This window comes from Lontra canadensis, unplaced genomic scaffold (genome assembly GCF_010015895.1).
Source record: "Lontra canadensis isolate GAN:19392208 unplaced genomic scaffold, GSC_riverotter_1.0 scaffold105, whole genome shotgun sequence".
Classification (NCBI taxonomy): Eukaryota; Metazoa; Chordata; class Mammalia; order Carnivora; family Mustelidae; genus Lontra; species Lontra canadensis.
In genome coordinates, this window is record NW_022631099.1 from 3,457,907 (window position 1) to 3,474,855 (window position 16,949).

The window sequence follows — 16,949 nt, forward strand, 5'->3', positions numbered from 1 at the left end:
AGGGCCTCCTGTGTGATGGGAGCCCCAGCACAAGGACGAGGGATGCAACGGTGAGCACACGTGGACACCGAGGATCACTACAGCATGTCCGTAGACCCGTGCAGCATTCTCGCTCCACCCCAAGCAGAGAGTGGCTCTGGGGTGGGGACCCCAGCCTGTTTGTTCTTCTAGGCCCACAAGAGCTAAATACAGTTCCTGGTCCACAGTGGGATGAACAGAAAACTGGGCTTAGCACTCGTGATTTCAAAAACTGTACAACTCAGGGGGTGCCTGAAGGCTTAGCCAGTTGAGTCCGCCTCCAGCTCAGGTCCTGATCCTGAGTCCCAGAATGGAACCCCTCAATGAAGTCCCTCAATGGAACCCCATCAAGCCCCGGGGCTGCCTGCTCAGCAGGGAGTCTGCTTCTCCCTCTGCCCCTCACCCCACTTACGCACATGCTCCCACTCTCTCAAAAAAATAAAATCTTAAAAAAAAAAAAAAAGTTTTGGGCCACCTGGGTGGCTCAGGTGGTTAAGCATCTGCCTTTGGCTCAGGTCATGATCCTGGGGTCCTGAGATGGAGCCCTACATTGGGCTCCTTCTCCCTCTGCCTCTCCTTGAGTCTAGGATGGAACAAACAACTTAGAAAAAGGTCTGGTAATTTCTATAAAACTAAGCTTACACCTACCCCTGACTACACATAAGTTATCTCCCCTAGAGAAATGAAAACAGAATACTCAAAAAAGATTTGTACAAGAATCCCAGCAGCCCTATCCACAGAAGCCAAAAACTGAAACCCGCCCAAATGCCCATCAACAAGCAAAACATATTGTGGTCCATATAATGGAATGCTTTTCAGTAATAAGAACAAACAAATTGCTGAATCAAGCAACTATTTTGTTAAGCAAAAGCAGCGAGATAGAAGAGAATACAGCTGTATGATTTCATTTACAGGACATTCAAGAACAGACAAAACAAACCACACTAAGAGGCATTACATCAGCGATTGCCTGGAGCCGGGGAAGATGGGACCACAAAGGAAAGCTTCTGGGATAATCAAGGTGGTGCTTCCAACTGTTCACTTTAAAAAGGTGCATTCGATTGTAAACAAAAAGAAAACTCAGAGCTTGATGTCTGGAGACACAATTTTTTAAAAATTATAATAAAGAGGAGGGGCACGTGGGTGGCTCAGTTGGTTAAGCAACTGACTCTTGATTTCAGCTTAGGTCATGATCTCACGGTTGGAAGATGGAGCCGCGTGTTGGGCCCCGCATTGGGCATGGAGCCTGCCTGAGATTCTCTCTCTCTCTCTGCCCCTCCACCCCCCAACTTGTGGCTGTGCGTGTTCTCTCCCTCTCTAAATTATAGTAAGAATAATAATAAAGAGGAGGTTGCCCATTAGCCTAATCACCCGAGCAGTTAAAAGGCAAAAAGCAGTTAGTGCCCATGACGCAAAACACACCAGCTTCCGGGAGACACATTCTCCCAGGAGTCCTCAGTGTGGAGCATCCCCAAAATGCTATGAGAAGAGGCACTGGGGGGAACCAGAGGACCCATCCACCTCTTTCACCAGCTCCTTCTCCTCATCACACCCATCACGGCATCAGGCACACACACACCCCAGGCTCAGTTCTCCGACCAGCCCCCACACTGCCATCAGCCGCCTTCCCCCCAAACATCTCTCAGTGTCACTCACCTCCTCGTGGGTCCATTTGACCTTGCACTTGCTGTCCCTCTGCTCTGGCACGTCTGAGTCTGTGTCCTGGTAGTGCAGCTCATCCAGCTCCTCACTGCAGGGAGAGCAAGCTAAGGGTCAAGGACACATGTCTGCACAGGCTGCCGCATGATGGAGGGACAGCGTTTGGGCAGTGGCCCGTGAGCTTAAGGCAAAGGCTTGAGGGAGGCAGCCTTTTACTCTCTACTTTTGATATGTCCACCCTCCTCTTTTTTTAATTCTTTAATGAATTGGGGTAATGGATTATTGTTATTTTCCTTACCCTTTTATTTTCACAAACAACCCAATGATTTCAAAAGCTGCAAGAAAAAAGATTTCACCAAGAATATTATGATATTATATTCTTGTAATATTCAGACACCTGTTTAGTATTTTCTTTTCTATAGGCAGAACTTTTAAAATTTTATGGTTATTTTAAGGATTAAATCTGATGATATACGCAGTCACCAAGCACATATTTCAAGAAATACTGGTTATTTGAGAATAACACTTTAAATACATAACCTCAGTAACTACGTCCATTTTCCAGTTCTTCCCTACATACAGGCATGGTTTATGGAGAGAAAAATCAAAGTACAAGCAGCCTTGACTTCTGGGTATTATTTTCTAACAGGCGCTTTTTGAACTTCCTCCAAAATCTTCGTATCTATCAGGTCTAATAATTTCAAAAATGGGGGGGCGCCTGGGTGGCTCAGTAGGTTAATGCCTCTGCCTTCGGCTCAGGTCATGATCCCAGGATCCTGGGATCGAGCCCCACATCGGGGCTCTCTGCTCAGCAGGGAGCCTGCTTCCCCCTTTCTCTCTCTCTGCCTGCCTCTCTGCCTACTTGTGATCTCTGTCTATTAAATAAATAAAAATAAAATCTAAAAAAAAAAAAATTACAAAAATGGAAATCGCACTCTCCACCTCCAGCAATGTCAGGTGGTGGGGCCCCTCCCAACTCCGCATAGTGGGAATGCCTCTGGTCACCAGTCAGGCACATTCCTAAGTCAGGCATCTGTAAGTGGGAAAAGCCACCTCCAAACAAGCAAGGCAAGCACAAGCCTGTTCCAAAAGGACAAGGACTTCCTTTCATGTTTCCTTCCCCCTCTCCAGGGCTCAGCATCTTCCTAGAGTCACTCCTGAGCTCCCACACCTCGGAAATCCTCCTGTCTCAGAATGAAGGCCCTGAGGCTGCAACTGCCTGTCTCCTTGACAGGGACAGAGGTCAGCTCCACCTTCACATCCCCAGGTCATGTGGGGGCTGCCAGCAAAAGGCCTTGAATGTTTGTTCAGGGAATGACAGGATACTTGAATTAATGAATAAACACGCAGTGCTGCTGTCTATTAGCTGATAAGAAATGCTAATAAAGTAAATCTTTTAAAAGTAGAAAAGGAAGGGGTGGACAGAGTCTAAACCCAGCAATACATGGGTCACAGAAGGAGCCGGAATTCAGCCTTGTCCTATCATCTCTGTCCTCATTCATGGAGTTCTCCACCATCACAAAGCAGGAAACAAAAGCTCTACAAGATACAGAATGAAGCTGGTTTTAAAATCAACTGTCCAGGGCGTCTGGGTGGCTCAGTGGGTTAAAGCCTCTGCCTCCAGCTCAGGTCATGATCCCGGGGTCCTGGGATCGAGCCCCACATTGGGCGCTCTGCTCAGCAGGGAGCCTGCTTCCTCCTCTCTCTCTGCCTGCCTCTCTGCCTACTTGTGATCTCTGTCAAATAAATAAATAAAATCTTAAAAATAAAACAAAATAAAATAAACTGTCCCCAGACTTCTTCCTTCCGGAAACCATCTTTGGTTCCCTAGCACCCAGCTCGGATAGAAGCTCAGTAAATGTTCCTTCAAGGATAAAACAGTGTCTCTGTGAACACTCTCTGGTGCTCCAGTGCTTTAAAGGGGACAAGCAACTCAGCTGGGAGGTACACAGGATACAAAATACACTTCTATCATCGACATGGAGCTAACCATCTATCTCACATGCATTCCCATTATCCACGTTTAATAGATGTGGACACTGAGGCTGACAAGGGTTATGCCACTTACCAAGTCGACAAAGTCAGGCTCCAGACCTGCACCTTCAAGCCCTCACCCTGTAATCCCAGCTGAAAAAGCAGAGCCCAAGTCGGTAGTGGCAATCACATGTAGGTCCAACACACCCTTTCTATGCCCTTCGATGTTCTTTCTGGGCTCTGCTCCAGGCTGGGTGAGTCAGAAGCTGAGCGGGAAGTGGGGCACTGGTGCAGAGAAGAGTTACAGAGAGTGGCCAAGAATTGAGTGGAGGGCTATGGTGTGCCCGTGCACAGAAACCATCCCTCCCATGGGAAGGGATTCCTCCACAGAGCTCCAGGAGCAAAGCAGCAGATGACGTGGGGCTTTGTCATTTTCTGGGGCTTATCATTCCCTGGAATAATGTTTCCTGCACCAAAAATGAGGACAGGGTCCAGTAAGTGCCTGACCAGAAAACCCCTCCTGGGAATTGGAGCTGCCCTGGGAAATGGTGGCCTGAGGAAGAGAGAACCTGGGCCAGGCGCCCTGCCCATGGCCCAGGGATCAGAGGCTTCCTTGCGGAGAGGAGCTCTGGGGAAAGCCCAGCAGTGAGTGCTTCTCAAGTCTATACCCTTTTCCTGAGAAGGGGGACACCAAGGGAAGGGGGTTAAGGTTATCTGGGCTGCACGAATCCAGGGAGGGAACAGGGCAGGCAGGCCCCCTTTATCCTCTGACTCCCAGGCTGATGTAAAACCCAGAGGTCAGGCCACCAGGCACACGGGTGTTAACACAGGGTACTGGGAACCCAGAGACCAGGTTCCAGGCTCCACTCTGCCCCTCCCTCCCTGGAGGAGTAACTAAAATGGAGCCTGCAGTTCCTGCCTTGGCCCCAGAGCAGTCTTGATAGTGTCTTCCCCTCACCTTCAAACCTAACTACCTCCAACTCCTCATGTGGAACAGGAAGACAGGTCTCTGAAACTAAACCAAGCTGGGGCCCCGACACCCAGGTTGGGGAGATGGGGAGACACACAAAAGAGTCCCCCCACCCCCAGCACCCTTCTCAGGCCGGAAGGGGTTTGGGGAGTTCTGTACTTCCCGGAATATTTGAGAAGAAATGCCCACCGCCAAATAGGAAACCAAATAGGTTTGAACTAAAAGTCCTCTAGGCTTTGGCTTCCCCCTCGCTGCGACTTGGAGGAAGAATCACTTTCCCTCTCCAGGGGTCGCCTCCCTTCCCGGTAAAGGCCCTAGCAGCTGACACTGCCGTCCTACCCCCACCCCGCAATTAGGCGGGAGACAAAATGACATCATGCAGGGCTTGGCCCGGGTCCCAGGAGACCCGCCCGCCCGGGCTCCGAGGCCCAGCAGGCCTGGGGAGCGGAGCGAGGGGCCCCCAAGAGCCCCCGGCTTCGCGCGCGCCCCCTGCCTCGGGCGACCCGGGACACAGCAATTCCCGCGGAAGTCCCGCCCCGCCCGGAGGGGCCATGGCGAGGGTAGGGGTGTGGTGGGGGACAGGGGTCAGGGTGGAGGAGGAAAGGAGGAAAGCCCTCGGCCGCCCGGCTCCGCTCACCCGCGCGTCCGCCGAGACATCCCCCCGGCCCGGGCCGCGCCGCGCTCGCCCGCCCGCCGGCTGAGCCCGGAGCGGGAGCCGGGCCGGGGTCAGGGTGAGGCAGCTCGGGCCGCTCCGGGCCTCGGGGCCGCGCCGGGAGGCGTCAGGTTAATCCGCGGGTCCCGCCGCTGCTCGCAGGAACTGCGGCCGCCGCGGGCGCGCACAGAAGCACTTTTCTATCTCCCGCCAAGCGCGACGGCGCCGCCCGGGCCTGGTGCGCGGGCGGGCTGGCGTGCGCGGGGCGGGGCCTGCGGGCTGCGCGGGGGCGGGGCCTGCGGGGGTGGGGCCTGGTTCGGGGGCGGGGCCTGCGGACCGGCGGGCTCCTCTCCGGCCCAGAGCGCTGGAGTCCCAGGGCCGTGGGTGAGCGGGCCGCTTTTGGGGACTTGAGGAATTGAATCCACCGTCCTTTGACTGAGGCAGGACCCAGGCCAAGTGTGGGTCCGGGGCGGGTCAGGAGTTGCCCACCCAGCAAAGACTGAGGAAAGGGAGTGAGACACAGGGATTGGGGAGTCAGGCCCGGGAAACCGACCGTGCAAAAACCCCCACGCTACTCCGAGTCGCTCCTCTGTCCCTACAGCCCCCACCCTAAGCTGGCCCCTCACCCTATGGACCCGGGCTGGGCCTTCGAACTGTCTCCCTGCTTCCTCTCCAGCTTCGAATTCGTCGGCTCTCGCACTTGGGCTCACCTCCCGGCAGCCCGAGTGAGCTTTCTAAAATGCAAACCGGATCTTTCCTCTCCAGAACATAAAACCTCTCTCCTCTCCCTCCCGGTAAAATAATCAGGTCGATAGGATTCTACCAGATCCACCACCCCGCTCCTAGCCAAAAGAAACTACCTAGTTTCCTTGTCTTTGCGTGGGCCATTACCTGGCCCGGAACGCTTCCCTCCCCTCCCACCAAATTCCAGTCTATCCTGTGCTTCTCTGTCCACGATCTGCTCTTTCATTAGTCGTTTTACTCTGAACTATAGGCACGCTGAGGTCCAAGGGGCCTCAATTCACCGCAGTATCCCCAAACCCTGAATTATCCATGTGTTTAGGCTCCTAGAGGCTTAGTTTTCCATTTAAGTTGCCATTTACCAAGTACCTCCCAAGAATGATGTCACCCAGGCCTCCCTGGGAGGAGTGCTGAGAGGAAGGTAAATGAACTGCAAGACAAGTGCCTGGGGAAATCTGGTTGAACCCCAGGCTCTTAGGCCCTGTTTGTGTTTCAGATTCCTCTTCCTGAAAGGAGGGGCCACCTTCCTGACCACCTGGGGACAGCCTAGCCAGCTGCTGCAAACTTCATTTACCACAGCAGAAGGAACACTGAGGTCTCAAGTGCCAGAAGCTTCCACATCAATTAATTCAGGTCTTCCCCCACCCACTTCCTTCATAAAGTAATTCATGCAGACATTCCCTCTTCATTACTAGAGCATGATATTTAAGAGTGCAGACTCTGAAGCCTGACTTCTGGAGTTAAGATTCCCAGCCTCATCATTTACATTACTAGTTGTGTGATCTTAGGTAAATTACGTAACTCCTCTATGCCTGTTTTCTCATATGTAAAAATTAGATTTATCAAAAATTGGCTTTTATTATGTGCAGCCATTATTCTGTAGGCTTTATAAATTATTTTATGGATGCCTGGGTGGGCGTCTGCCTTTGGTTCAGGTCATGATCCCAGGGTCCTGGGACTGAGTCCAGAGTTGGGCTCCTTGCTCAGCTCAGAGCCGCTTCTCCCTCTGCCCACCCTGCTACTGCTCACTCTTTCTCTCTCTGAAAAATAAATAAAACCTTTTAAAAAAAAACATTTCAATTCATTTAATCCTCATTATAACACCATGAGGAGGTGGTGTTAGTATGATCCTCTGTTGGCAGATGGAGAAACTAAGACACGGCTCCCTCCCTCCCCCTCATCCATACTAAATGGCAAAACAGGGATTCAAACCTGGGCCTGGGCTATCTAGTTCTAGAATCTATACTTTTTTTTTTTTTTTTTTAAGATTTTATTTATTTGAGAGAGAGAAAGTGTGAGCATGAGCGGGGTAGAGTGGCAGAGAGAGAAAGGCAGACTTTCCACTGAGCGGGGTGCCTATTATGGGGCTCCATCCCAGGATCTGGAATCAAGACCTGAGCCAAAGGCAGACACTTTTTTTTTTCTTTTAAGATTTTATTCTTCATTTATTTGTCTGAGAAAGAGAGGGAGAGAGCACAGACAGGGAAAGTAGCAGGCAGAGAGAGAAGCAGGCTCCCCACAGAGCAAGGAGCCCAAAGCAGGACTTGATTCCAGGACCCTGGGATCATGACCTGAGCCAAAGGCAAACACTTAACTGAGTCACCCAGGCATCCTTAGAGTTTATGCTTTTAATCACTACACTGGTACGTACTTTGTAGGGTAGTTGTAGGATTAAATAAATCAGTATGTGTAAACCACTGAGAATAATACCTGGCCCTTAGTAAGTACTATTTTACTTTTAGTTGTCGTTGTTATGATGAAGATGATGATGATGATAAAGGAGAGTCGGGAGAAAGACACACAGAGACAAGGGGTCCCTGTCCTAAGAGGAGACTACCCTAAAAAGGAAAAAGACCCCATCCTGTTATTCTAGACTTTACCCAGTGCCCCAGCTTTAAGTTGTCCTACCGGGAAGACATAGAGCTTGTATGTGACAGAAAGGAAGGGAATGGCCTTGGGTGTCCTAACCCAGGCCCAGGGGCCAGCTCAACAGCCAGCAGGATTTTTTTTTTTTTTAAGATTTTATTTATTTATTTGAGAGAGAGAGAGCATGAGAGTAGAGAGGTCAGCAGGAGAAGCAGACTCCCTGCCGAGCAGGGAGCCCGATGTGGGACTCGATTCCGGGACTCCAGGATCATGACCTGAGCCGAAGGCAGTTGCTCAACCAACTGAGCCACCCAGGCGCCCCCAGCGGGATATTTAAACAAAGAGCTTGATGCAGTGGTGGCCAGCACCAGCATGACTTGTCTTAGGTCAGTGGAGGCTACTGCCTTCTTGATCCCTGAGGTTATGAAACACCACCCTGGAAGAAGCCCTCAACCCTTTTCCACGTGAACAACTACCTGATAGGTAGATGAGTTGCATGGACAAAAACTTTCCAAAAGCTCATCAGCTAATAGGGTAAATGAGTAAGCAGACAATTAGATATATTAGGGTGAAGATAAACTTCAGGGGCTGTGGGCACCCACCCAAAAGTGTCACTGAAGGCTCTTCAGGCCTTGGTGATTTAGGAATTTGCAAGATAGCCAATGTGTAATAGCACTTCTGGCAGAGGGAATAGCCAGTGCATACCAGGGAGAAGAAATATGAGTAGGTCCTCAGGCGTTGGCCAGAGTTGCAGTCATTTTTGACTCTTCTCTCACATCACTTACCTGATCCATCCGCAAATCATATTGGCTCGATCCCCAAACTTTACCTTAAAATATATCCAGGGGCAAAAGCACATAAAAAGATGCTCAATACCGTGTCATCAGGGAAATGCAAATTAAAACCACCCAGTCATATGGAGCCAAGAAAAAAATGAGTGCATATGTCCACACAGATTTTTGCATAGCTTTATTTGTAATAGCCCCAAACTGGAAACAACCTAAATGTCCATCAAGATGATTGGATAAACAAATAATAGATATAAAATAAATATATCCACACTGTGGGATATTACCAAACAATAAAAAAGAATTATTGATACAATACGAATCTCAAAATAATTTTGCTGAAAGAAGCCAGAGTGAATACTATATGATATCATTTACATACAACTGTAGAAATTGCATAATAGAACCAATCAAAAGTGAAAATGGTTGCAGAGAAGGGATTATCAAGGTACACAAGAATTTGGGGGGAGTAACTGATATGTTCTATTTATAAGACTCTAGGGGTCCCTCTTCTATCACTAGGAGACATATGGGGTCACTGATCACAAAACAGGGGAATCAACTCTGCCTGGGTTTATCCTGATCACGCCAGTCCCTGCAACTGCATAGGATGAGAATTTGGTCTCTCTTAGAAACCACCTAATCCAAATTTCTTTAGTTCCCGTAAGGGGGAGGAGACTCTGAGACGAGTGCCAGGGCCCTGAGCTGCTTTATACACACACCATGCCCTGCCCACACCCCTGACCTCTACTCTGGGCTTCCTGGGCATCAGGAAACTTAGCTTTCTTTTGCAATGTGGCCACTTGTCCTGGAACCAAGCAGGTAAGGAGGACTCGCAGGTTAGGGAGTTCCCGCACAAAGTTAGGGATGGAACCGCCTAGGGACGCCGAAGCCTTATCCAGCGGACGTAGAAACCACCTCCAGAGCCTGGCTAGGCCCTGCGGCTACAGACCCACGCGGCGGCCACCACCCTCTTCTGTGAAAATGGAAGGAAAATCAGGCTTTGGAGTCCACCTGGCAGTCTGTCGCCGCCGCTGTGATCCGGAGCGAGAGACGCGACCGGTTTCCAGGAGCCCCCCCCTCGTAAACGGGGTCGCACCAATGTCCGGGACCTCTGACTGTCGGGGCGCGCGCTTTGTTTCGGGCGCGGCGCGGAGCATCGCGGGAGTCGCACGGCCTGACGTCACCAGGGGGCGCCTGCGCTCGGGGTCCGCTTGTAGACTGGCTGGCTGCTGGGCTGTGGTGCTCATCCTCTCCCCGAGCGGATTTCTAGCGCGCGGTCCAGCTAGCGCCGCGCTTTCGGAGTTGTAGTTGCTGGAAGGCTTCGCCAGACGCCTACCTTTTCGGGTCGTGCGGAGAACGGGTGAAAGAAAGGATCAGGGGCTGAGAGGGAGCGGGACAGATAGGCGGTCGCCCTCCGACATCATGGCCACCATGGAAGGAGGCGTCCAGCAATCGCCACGGCCCAGAGGCGTGTTGACTTGCTTTCCTTCCACCCGGCCCTGACTCCCCGAGATTTTCGGCAGCGTTGGACAGGCTCCTGACGCTGCAAGTTTCCTTCGTGCTACTTGTAACCGTTTGCGACTCTACGAAGTAATTTCTCTCCCTCATTAGATTGTGACCTGAGTTAGGATAAAACGGTGGTGGGTTTAGCGGTAAAATGTGATACAAGCAAGATACAGTATTTTCAAAGTAAATATTTCTTCTTGTCTCTTGAAGTCAGCGGAAGAAATTGATAACATTGGTTGCAGAAAGGGGAAATGAATGGCTGAAGAGTGTGAAATTCTTTTAAATATCCGTCAGTTCCGCGCATAGGTATTACCTAATTTTAAAAATTTCATTAGGGCATACGTAGCGCTCTAGAACCTTTTAGGAAATGGAGTTAGAATAAAACCCCTCATATTTGGCTTTATAAACAAGAAGTAATCTAGCAAAAGCCACACCGTAGATCTGTGAATCATAAGAACCACAGATTTTCCTTCTTGGTCTTGGGGAGAGAGACTTTTGTTCCGAACACTTTCATCTCCCCATTCGCATTATACCTCCTCTTCCTTTTGACACTCAGGTTTCTTTGATTAGAGACATTTGAGTTCAACAAATAAAATCTCCAAGTTATTTTTATGCTGTTACCTGCTAGGACTGATATCATCACACTCTGTGTGTGTGGGTGTGTGTGTGTGTGTGTGAACTTGAAACACTTGTTCAAGTCAGTTAACTTTTCACGTTTGAATTTAAAAACACCCCTGCTCACTACCTTAACCAACCAGTTTAACTTAATTTCACTAATAGAGGACCAGCCTGAAATACACAGCATCAGCTATGAGATATTCTTGCCAAAAATGTGTAATTCAAAGCTAGTCAAGCCTTTAAACCTAACTTCCAATTTGCAGAAAAGGAGATAATGGAATACTAGACACCATGAGGAAACCATGAGAAAAATCCAGAATGTGGGACACCTAATTTAAAAAAAATTGGGGGGGGGGGCACCTGGGTGGCTCAGTGGGTTAAAGCCTCTGCCTTCAGCTCGGGTCATGATCCCAGGATCCTGGGATAGAGCCCCGCATTGGGCTCTCTGCTCAGCAGGGAGCCTGCTCCGCAGCCTGCCTCTGCCTACTTGTGATCTCTGTCTGTCAAATAAATAAATAAAATCTTCAAAAAAAAAAAAATTTTTTTTTTAATGGCACCTTTCCTACAACAGCAACAGTCCACATCCCCATTACCTCCTCTTGGGCCTACATCACACTCTCCATAAATGGCCTTCCTTCCACAGTTCCCATCTTTATAGAACTCACTAGCTAAGCTGTTCCCATTGCATCACATCCCTTACAAACTGGCAGTAGTTCTGCAGTCTTCTGTCCGGCTTTCAGGGTCCCCTAAAGCTGGTTCCCAGTATAACCAGTACACTGCATTACCACATCAGCTGTGCCATTCAAGCAGGTACACTCTCCCATTGTCCTTGGGACAGATGATCATATTATAACCCAAATGATTACAGAATTCAGTGCTTCAGGAGTTCAGAGGAGGGTGACAAAGTGTGGGTAGAGATGACAGCCTCCAAATGGTTGTGTCCTGTGGACGGCTGGGAGATGAAGGGGTGAGTGATCCATGTAAAGAAGGTATCGATCTACTATTTTATCTTTTTCATTAGGCACATGGGGCAAACAGGCCTTGTGGGTTAAGTTTGTTTTTATCCTTCTGAGATAGTCCAAAAGCTGAACAATATTCATAAGCTTGACATTTATGCCTCTGATAAAGGAGACTCAAATTTCAGAACTAGAGGCCAAAGAAAAGACTTCAATGAAAGACTGTTTCAAAATTATAAAAGTAAAGATTCAGTCAGATTTAATTTTAAAAATGGAATGTATCTTACATAACGATCCTGTTAGAAATGTTATACCCATCCGGGCACCACAGGAGATACAGACCTACAACTCACTGGGTAAAGAGTGTATAGACAATTTTGATAAAGAGTTGAAGAAGAATTCAAAAATAGTTTACAAAGAAAATCAGGAGGCAGAAGATGCTTCAAGAGGCATGATCCTCAGAAATTGTTCTGGAATGCTGGTTCACTTGTATCAATATCATGTTCCTGGATGAGGGAGTAAGACATAGAATTTTAGTATTTCAGTATGAAATGAGAACTCTGGTGTTTCCCACTTTAAGATTCTGAATCATTAATTGGGCCACATCGGTAATCTCTGACTTGAAAGCTGAATCCAGCTGAAGGATCAGGTTTTCACTATCAAGACAGGGCTTCTGACTACTGCCCACCATCCACAATAAGTGGGGAGCAAAGAGAGTTGAAGGCACCAATGCAAAGACCACACCAGACTTCTTACCCTGGCCTTGCGGGCCTGTCTCTGCCCTGTCAGCAACATGAGTACTTTCGAGAACCGACCTCAGCCCCAACCCACATTTCAGTGCTCCAGCAGTTATATCAAATCCCTTCTGGGTTCCCTTCATGGCATTATTCTCAGAGCACTCTAACTGCCCATATAGTATTCCTGTCTCCCCCACAGCTCATGGCTCGGAAAGAGAGCAAAGGCCACATTCTTCTTGTTCACTACAACAGCCCCAACATCTACCATGAGTATCAGCAGAGCCAGCTCCTGCCAGCAGAGGATCTAATCTTTCCAATCAGCATCTAAAATCCTAACCATTTACATATGTATGTAGAATGAATGGCATATATATATATATATACATATACACACACACACACACACATATATATAGGACTTTTCTTCTTTACACTGTTTTATAGCCCTTCCCCCCCTGCAACTCCATTTACTATATCCTGAATGTCTTCCAAGTACTTAAACATTCTAAACTTTTTTTCTTCTAAACATTTTTAATCTTATGAATGTATCCTAGGTACTTAACCAGTTCCCTACTGATGAAGATTCTTCTTCTATTAAAACAATGCTATATTGAGCATCCTGTTTGGTAAATCTGTACACATTCAGGATTATATTACTATGGCAATATATGGCATATATATGGCATATATAATACTATGGCAATATAAAATATAAATATAAAATAAAAAATATAAATTCTGAGGATTAGAATTATTGTGTCAAAAGTATATTTGGGGGCTTCTGAAAAATATTATAAAACAGATCTCAAGAAAAGTGGGAAAAATTTATTCTCCCATCAGTAGTATATAAATGCCCATTTACCAGCAGTGGTTGAACATTTAATTTTAGAAATCTCATCAAGGGATAGACAAAATGAAGATCAGGCATAATTTTAAAGTTCTTTGTCCTCAGTCCAGAGAAAGATGATTTCTGACATAAGGTGCTAACCTCATGGCTGGCTTCTCTAGCCTTTGTTCCGGTCTCTCTAACCACACAGGCATCACTGCTATTCCTCCAACATGCCAAGCAAAGCCCAGGCTCAGGGACTTTGCATAGGTCTTCCCTCTGTCTGGGACACTTGTCTCCCAGCTACCTGCATGGTGAAATCCCGCAACACCTTCAGGTCTTTGCTCCAATGTCACCTTTGTAGTGAGATCTACCCTAAACACCCTCCCTATTTAATACTGCCACATCAGCACACTTGATCCCTGCTCATCTTGTAGCATACTATGTTTAGTCTACTGTCTAGCTCCTCCAACTAGAACAGAAGTTCCCTAAGTGCAGGGATCGTTGTCTGTTTTGTTTACCTAGTAGATACTTAATAAATCCTTGCAGAATGAATGAATGGCATAAAACACGAGAAGTCCAGTTTAGGGAAGGTACCCGCACTCGAAAGGCTCCCACTTCAGTGGGCTTTCTAGGCTCTACCTGGTTCAATTTCTTGAACTCCACCACTTGGAAGAAGATGTGCTCAAGGATGTGTTTGGCATCTTGTTGGTCCTTTGGTAGTTTACTGGTTACTCCAAGAATGTCACCACACTTCCTGACATAGAATTCCAGGTCTTCTTCAGTACCTAGGCATAGTTGGGGCAGTTAGATGAACCCTCATGTCCTGTCCTTCCCCAATACAGACTTACTGTGGTTTAGGCATCCCCCTGTCAAGTTCCTATACCTCTCAAGACCACTCACCTCTTCCTAAGGTAATGTGACCACAGGACTTAAACAATAACAAACTGAAGAGATCTCTGATGTCCTGATTTTATAAATTAGGACAAAAGTGTGATACTTGTAATTAGAATAAAGCTGGACTGGTTCTGGCTTTCCTACTCCCAAAGCAGCATTCCTACATTACAAAGAACAGGAAGAACTAGTAGGAAATCAAATTACCATTCTCTGAATGCAGCAAGGACCATTATGAGAAAGGCATATAGGTATTTTAAATAGCATTTATTATAGCAATATTATAGAAAAGGAAATTAAAAAGAAAAAAATCACTCGTAATTCCACCCATAACATACCTCTCTGCGCAGCTATCCCCAGCAGCCTGATACTAAGAATGGATAGCCATTACAGCCCTTCTTACACTGCAGTGTAATTCCTTTCTTTGTTTCCCTTTCTGATATGCATTTTTTTTAAGTTATGACATAAATGTAAGTTTTTATTAAAATATTCAAACTAGAGGCGCCTGGATGGCTCAGTGGGTTAAAGCCTCTGCCTTCGGCTCAGGTCATAAACCCAGGGTTCTGGGATGGAGCCCCGCATCGAGTTCTCTGCTCGGCAGGGAGCCTGCTTCTCTCCCTGCCTGCCTCTCTGCCTACTTGTGATCTCTGTCTGTCAAATAAATAAATAAAATCTTAAAAAAAAAAAAATAAAAATAAAATATTAAAATACAGCTGCAAAATCCTCTTGCTCTAACTCTATCCCCACCAATACCACCTAAGGTAATTACTCCCACGTGAACCTACATATTTACATATGTGTAAACAATTGGGATCAAACAATAATAATTTGTAAGTTACTTTCATCATTTGACAAGGTATCACAGACCTCTCATGTCAAAGCTTATGCTCTATATCTTTTAACAGATGTATGTAGAATATTCCACTGTATTTCAGTGGGCCTACTGATGGGCCATTAGACCACTGATGGGCCATTAGACTATTGCCAATTTTTTGAATGCTAAATTAGTATCTCTATAGCTATATTTTTTGTTTCACATTTCTACAAAGATTTCTATAGGATAAACTGCTAGGAACAGAAATGCTGAATCAAAGCATGAGACTCTGAGACCCTTCACAGGTCTCTCATTCCTTCTGGACCAATCACTATGTCTTACTAATTTCTGATTGCTCAGCACCTACCACAATGCCTGACACGGAAGAGAGATGCAGTGAAGGTGCTTTACATTGAAGTATTTTCATTTTTGCAAACTCCTTCCTGGTCTTCGGGCACACATAGATGTTGTTGACACAGTTAGGATCCTATTGAACAGGAAAGTTTCTATCTTGTCTTTCTTCACTTAGGGTTCTCACTTAAGATCTATCAGTGTCACTCCCTGAACTTTGGAAACCTTTTTTATAAGGACATGTTGTCCCATCAAATGAATGTGACACAATTCACTACCATTCCCCTGCTATTGAACACCAAGTTCAATTGTTTAAATAATTTTTTTCCCAATCTCATAAATAAATAACAGCAGTCTTCTCTGTACCTTCACTTATCACCTTCTATTAGATTCCTAGAAGTGGGGTAACTGCCTCAAAATGGATGGTCAATTTTATACCTCTGAGCACGTGAGTGCAGGCCCATTTGCTCTGCTGGAAACAGGGCATCTCAGGAGGAGAAGTGGGCCCAGAGTCAGAAGAACCATGCACCATGCAGCCGTGTGGCCTGGGGCCTCACGTCCTCATCCCCGTGTCAAGGCGAGCACACACAACTCCCTCCAGGATCCCTTCCAGTTTGAAGTCTCTGTACTTCTTTTGGCCCTGACTGAGGTTTCTTATTTAACTGCTCCTATGACCAGTGACCTAGATTTGCTAAGTGACAGCCAGGGTCAGAATCCATCCTCTGGTTACTCAACAGGTCCTAAGAACTAAGGACCTACAGGGATTAAAGCTGAGACCTTGGCTTCTGCTTTGCACCATGCTCTAACTCACTGAACTAACTGGCCCAAGAGAAACAATCAGTTACGTGAAACAAATGGAAACTCATTTTATGCTGCCTTCCGTATTTTGTTCTCCCTGAACAAAATCTAGCTTTATCTCATGGCAAATCTCAGAAGTTCTCAATTAAGTAAAACTTATAAAAGAAAACAAACAAAATTTGGCCAAACTTACACTTATTTGTAATCTGAGCAAGGCGGGCCTTCTCAGAAGAGAACGTCTCATCTAAGTCAAATAGCTCCAGCGGAGGAGGTGGTAGTTCCCTGAAACTGGGAGGGAAAACCTAAAAGGAATAAGGTCTTTCATGAAAGAACATATGCAAAGCCATACCTGGCAGTGATAAGATGGAAGGGAAATGAGAGGCCAACTCAGCTCTTCTCTGGGATGAACCACCCCAATGCCCATCATCCCCTCCTGCCCTAACCCATCAGACCACATCAAGTGAGGCGATTAGCCCAATGTACACAACGAAGCAGAGCCAGCACTAAACCAAACGCAGCTAAACCAATCGAACTGACATACTAGTGCTCATTAACTAGTGCAAGGATGAAAGCTTGGGGCTATTTCTGTTGAACATTTGACTGTACAACATGTTTCTCATTTAACCATGAGGTCATTAGGGACAGAAATTGGGGAAGCAGATGTAGATTCATGTAGAAAGTGCTAAACCTGGAGCCAGAATTCGCAGGTATGAGCCAGAGGTATGCTGAGAAATGTTTCATTATCAGCTTTCAAGACAACAGAACGTAGGCCTGCTCT

The 16,949-nt window shown here is 47.1% G+C and overlaps 2 protein-coding genes across 7 annotated transcripts in view; both read right to left on the bottom strand.

The window, feature by feature from the left end:
* MYBL2 (MYB proto-oncogene like 2) overlaps positions 1–5,449 on the bottom strand; it is a 34,590-nt gene extending 29,141 nt beyond the window's left edge. For all 4 annotated transcript variants that reach the window (XM_032838507.1, XM_032838505.1, XM_032838506.1 and 1 more), the window contains exons 1-2: positions 5,259–5,449; positions 1,675–1,768 (exon numbers count right to left, since the gene is read on the bottom strand). In XM_032838507.1, the coding sequence (XP_032694398.1) occupies positions 1,675–1,768; positions 5,259–5,278 (114 nt within the window). In that variant the 5' untranslated portion in view covers positions 5,279–5,449. The remainder of the gene's footprint in view (positions 1–1,674; positions 1,769–5,258) is intronic.
* A 6,387-nt stretch (positions 5,450–11,836) lies between these two features.
* The window catches only part of IFT52 (intraflagellar transport 52), a 37,834-nt gene continuing 32,721 nt past the window's right edge, over positions 11,837–16,949 (bottom strand). For all 3 annotated transcript variants that reach the window (XM_032838496.1, XM_032838497.1, XM_032838498.1), the window contains 3 exons: positions 16,365–16,473; positions 13,957–14,102; positions 11,837–12,257 (listed from right to left, as the gene is read on the bottom strand). In XM_032838496.1, the coding sequence (XP_032694387.1) occupies positions 12,210–12,257; positions 13,957–14,102; positions 16,365–16,473 (303 nt within the window). In that variant the 3' untranslated portion in view covers positions 11,837–12,209. The remainder of the gene's footprint in view (positions 12,258–13,956; positions 14,103–16,364; positions 16,474–16,949) is intronic.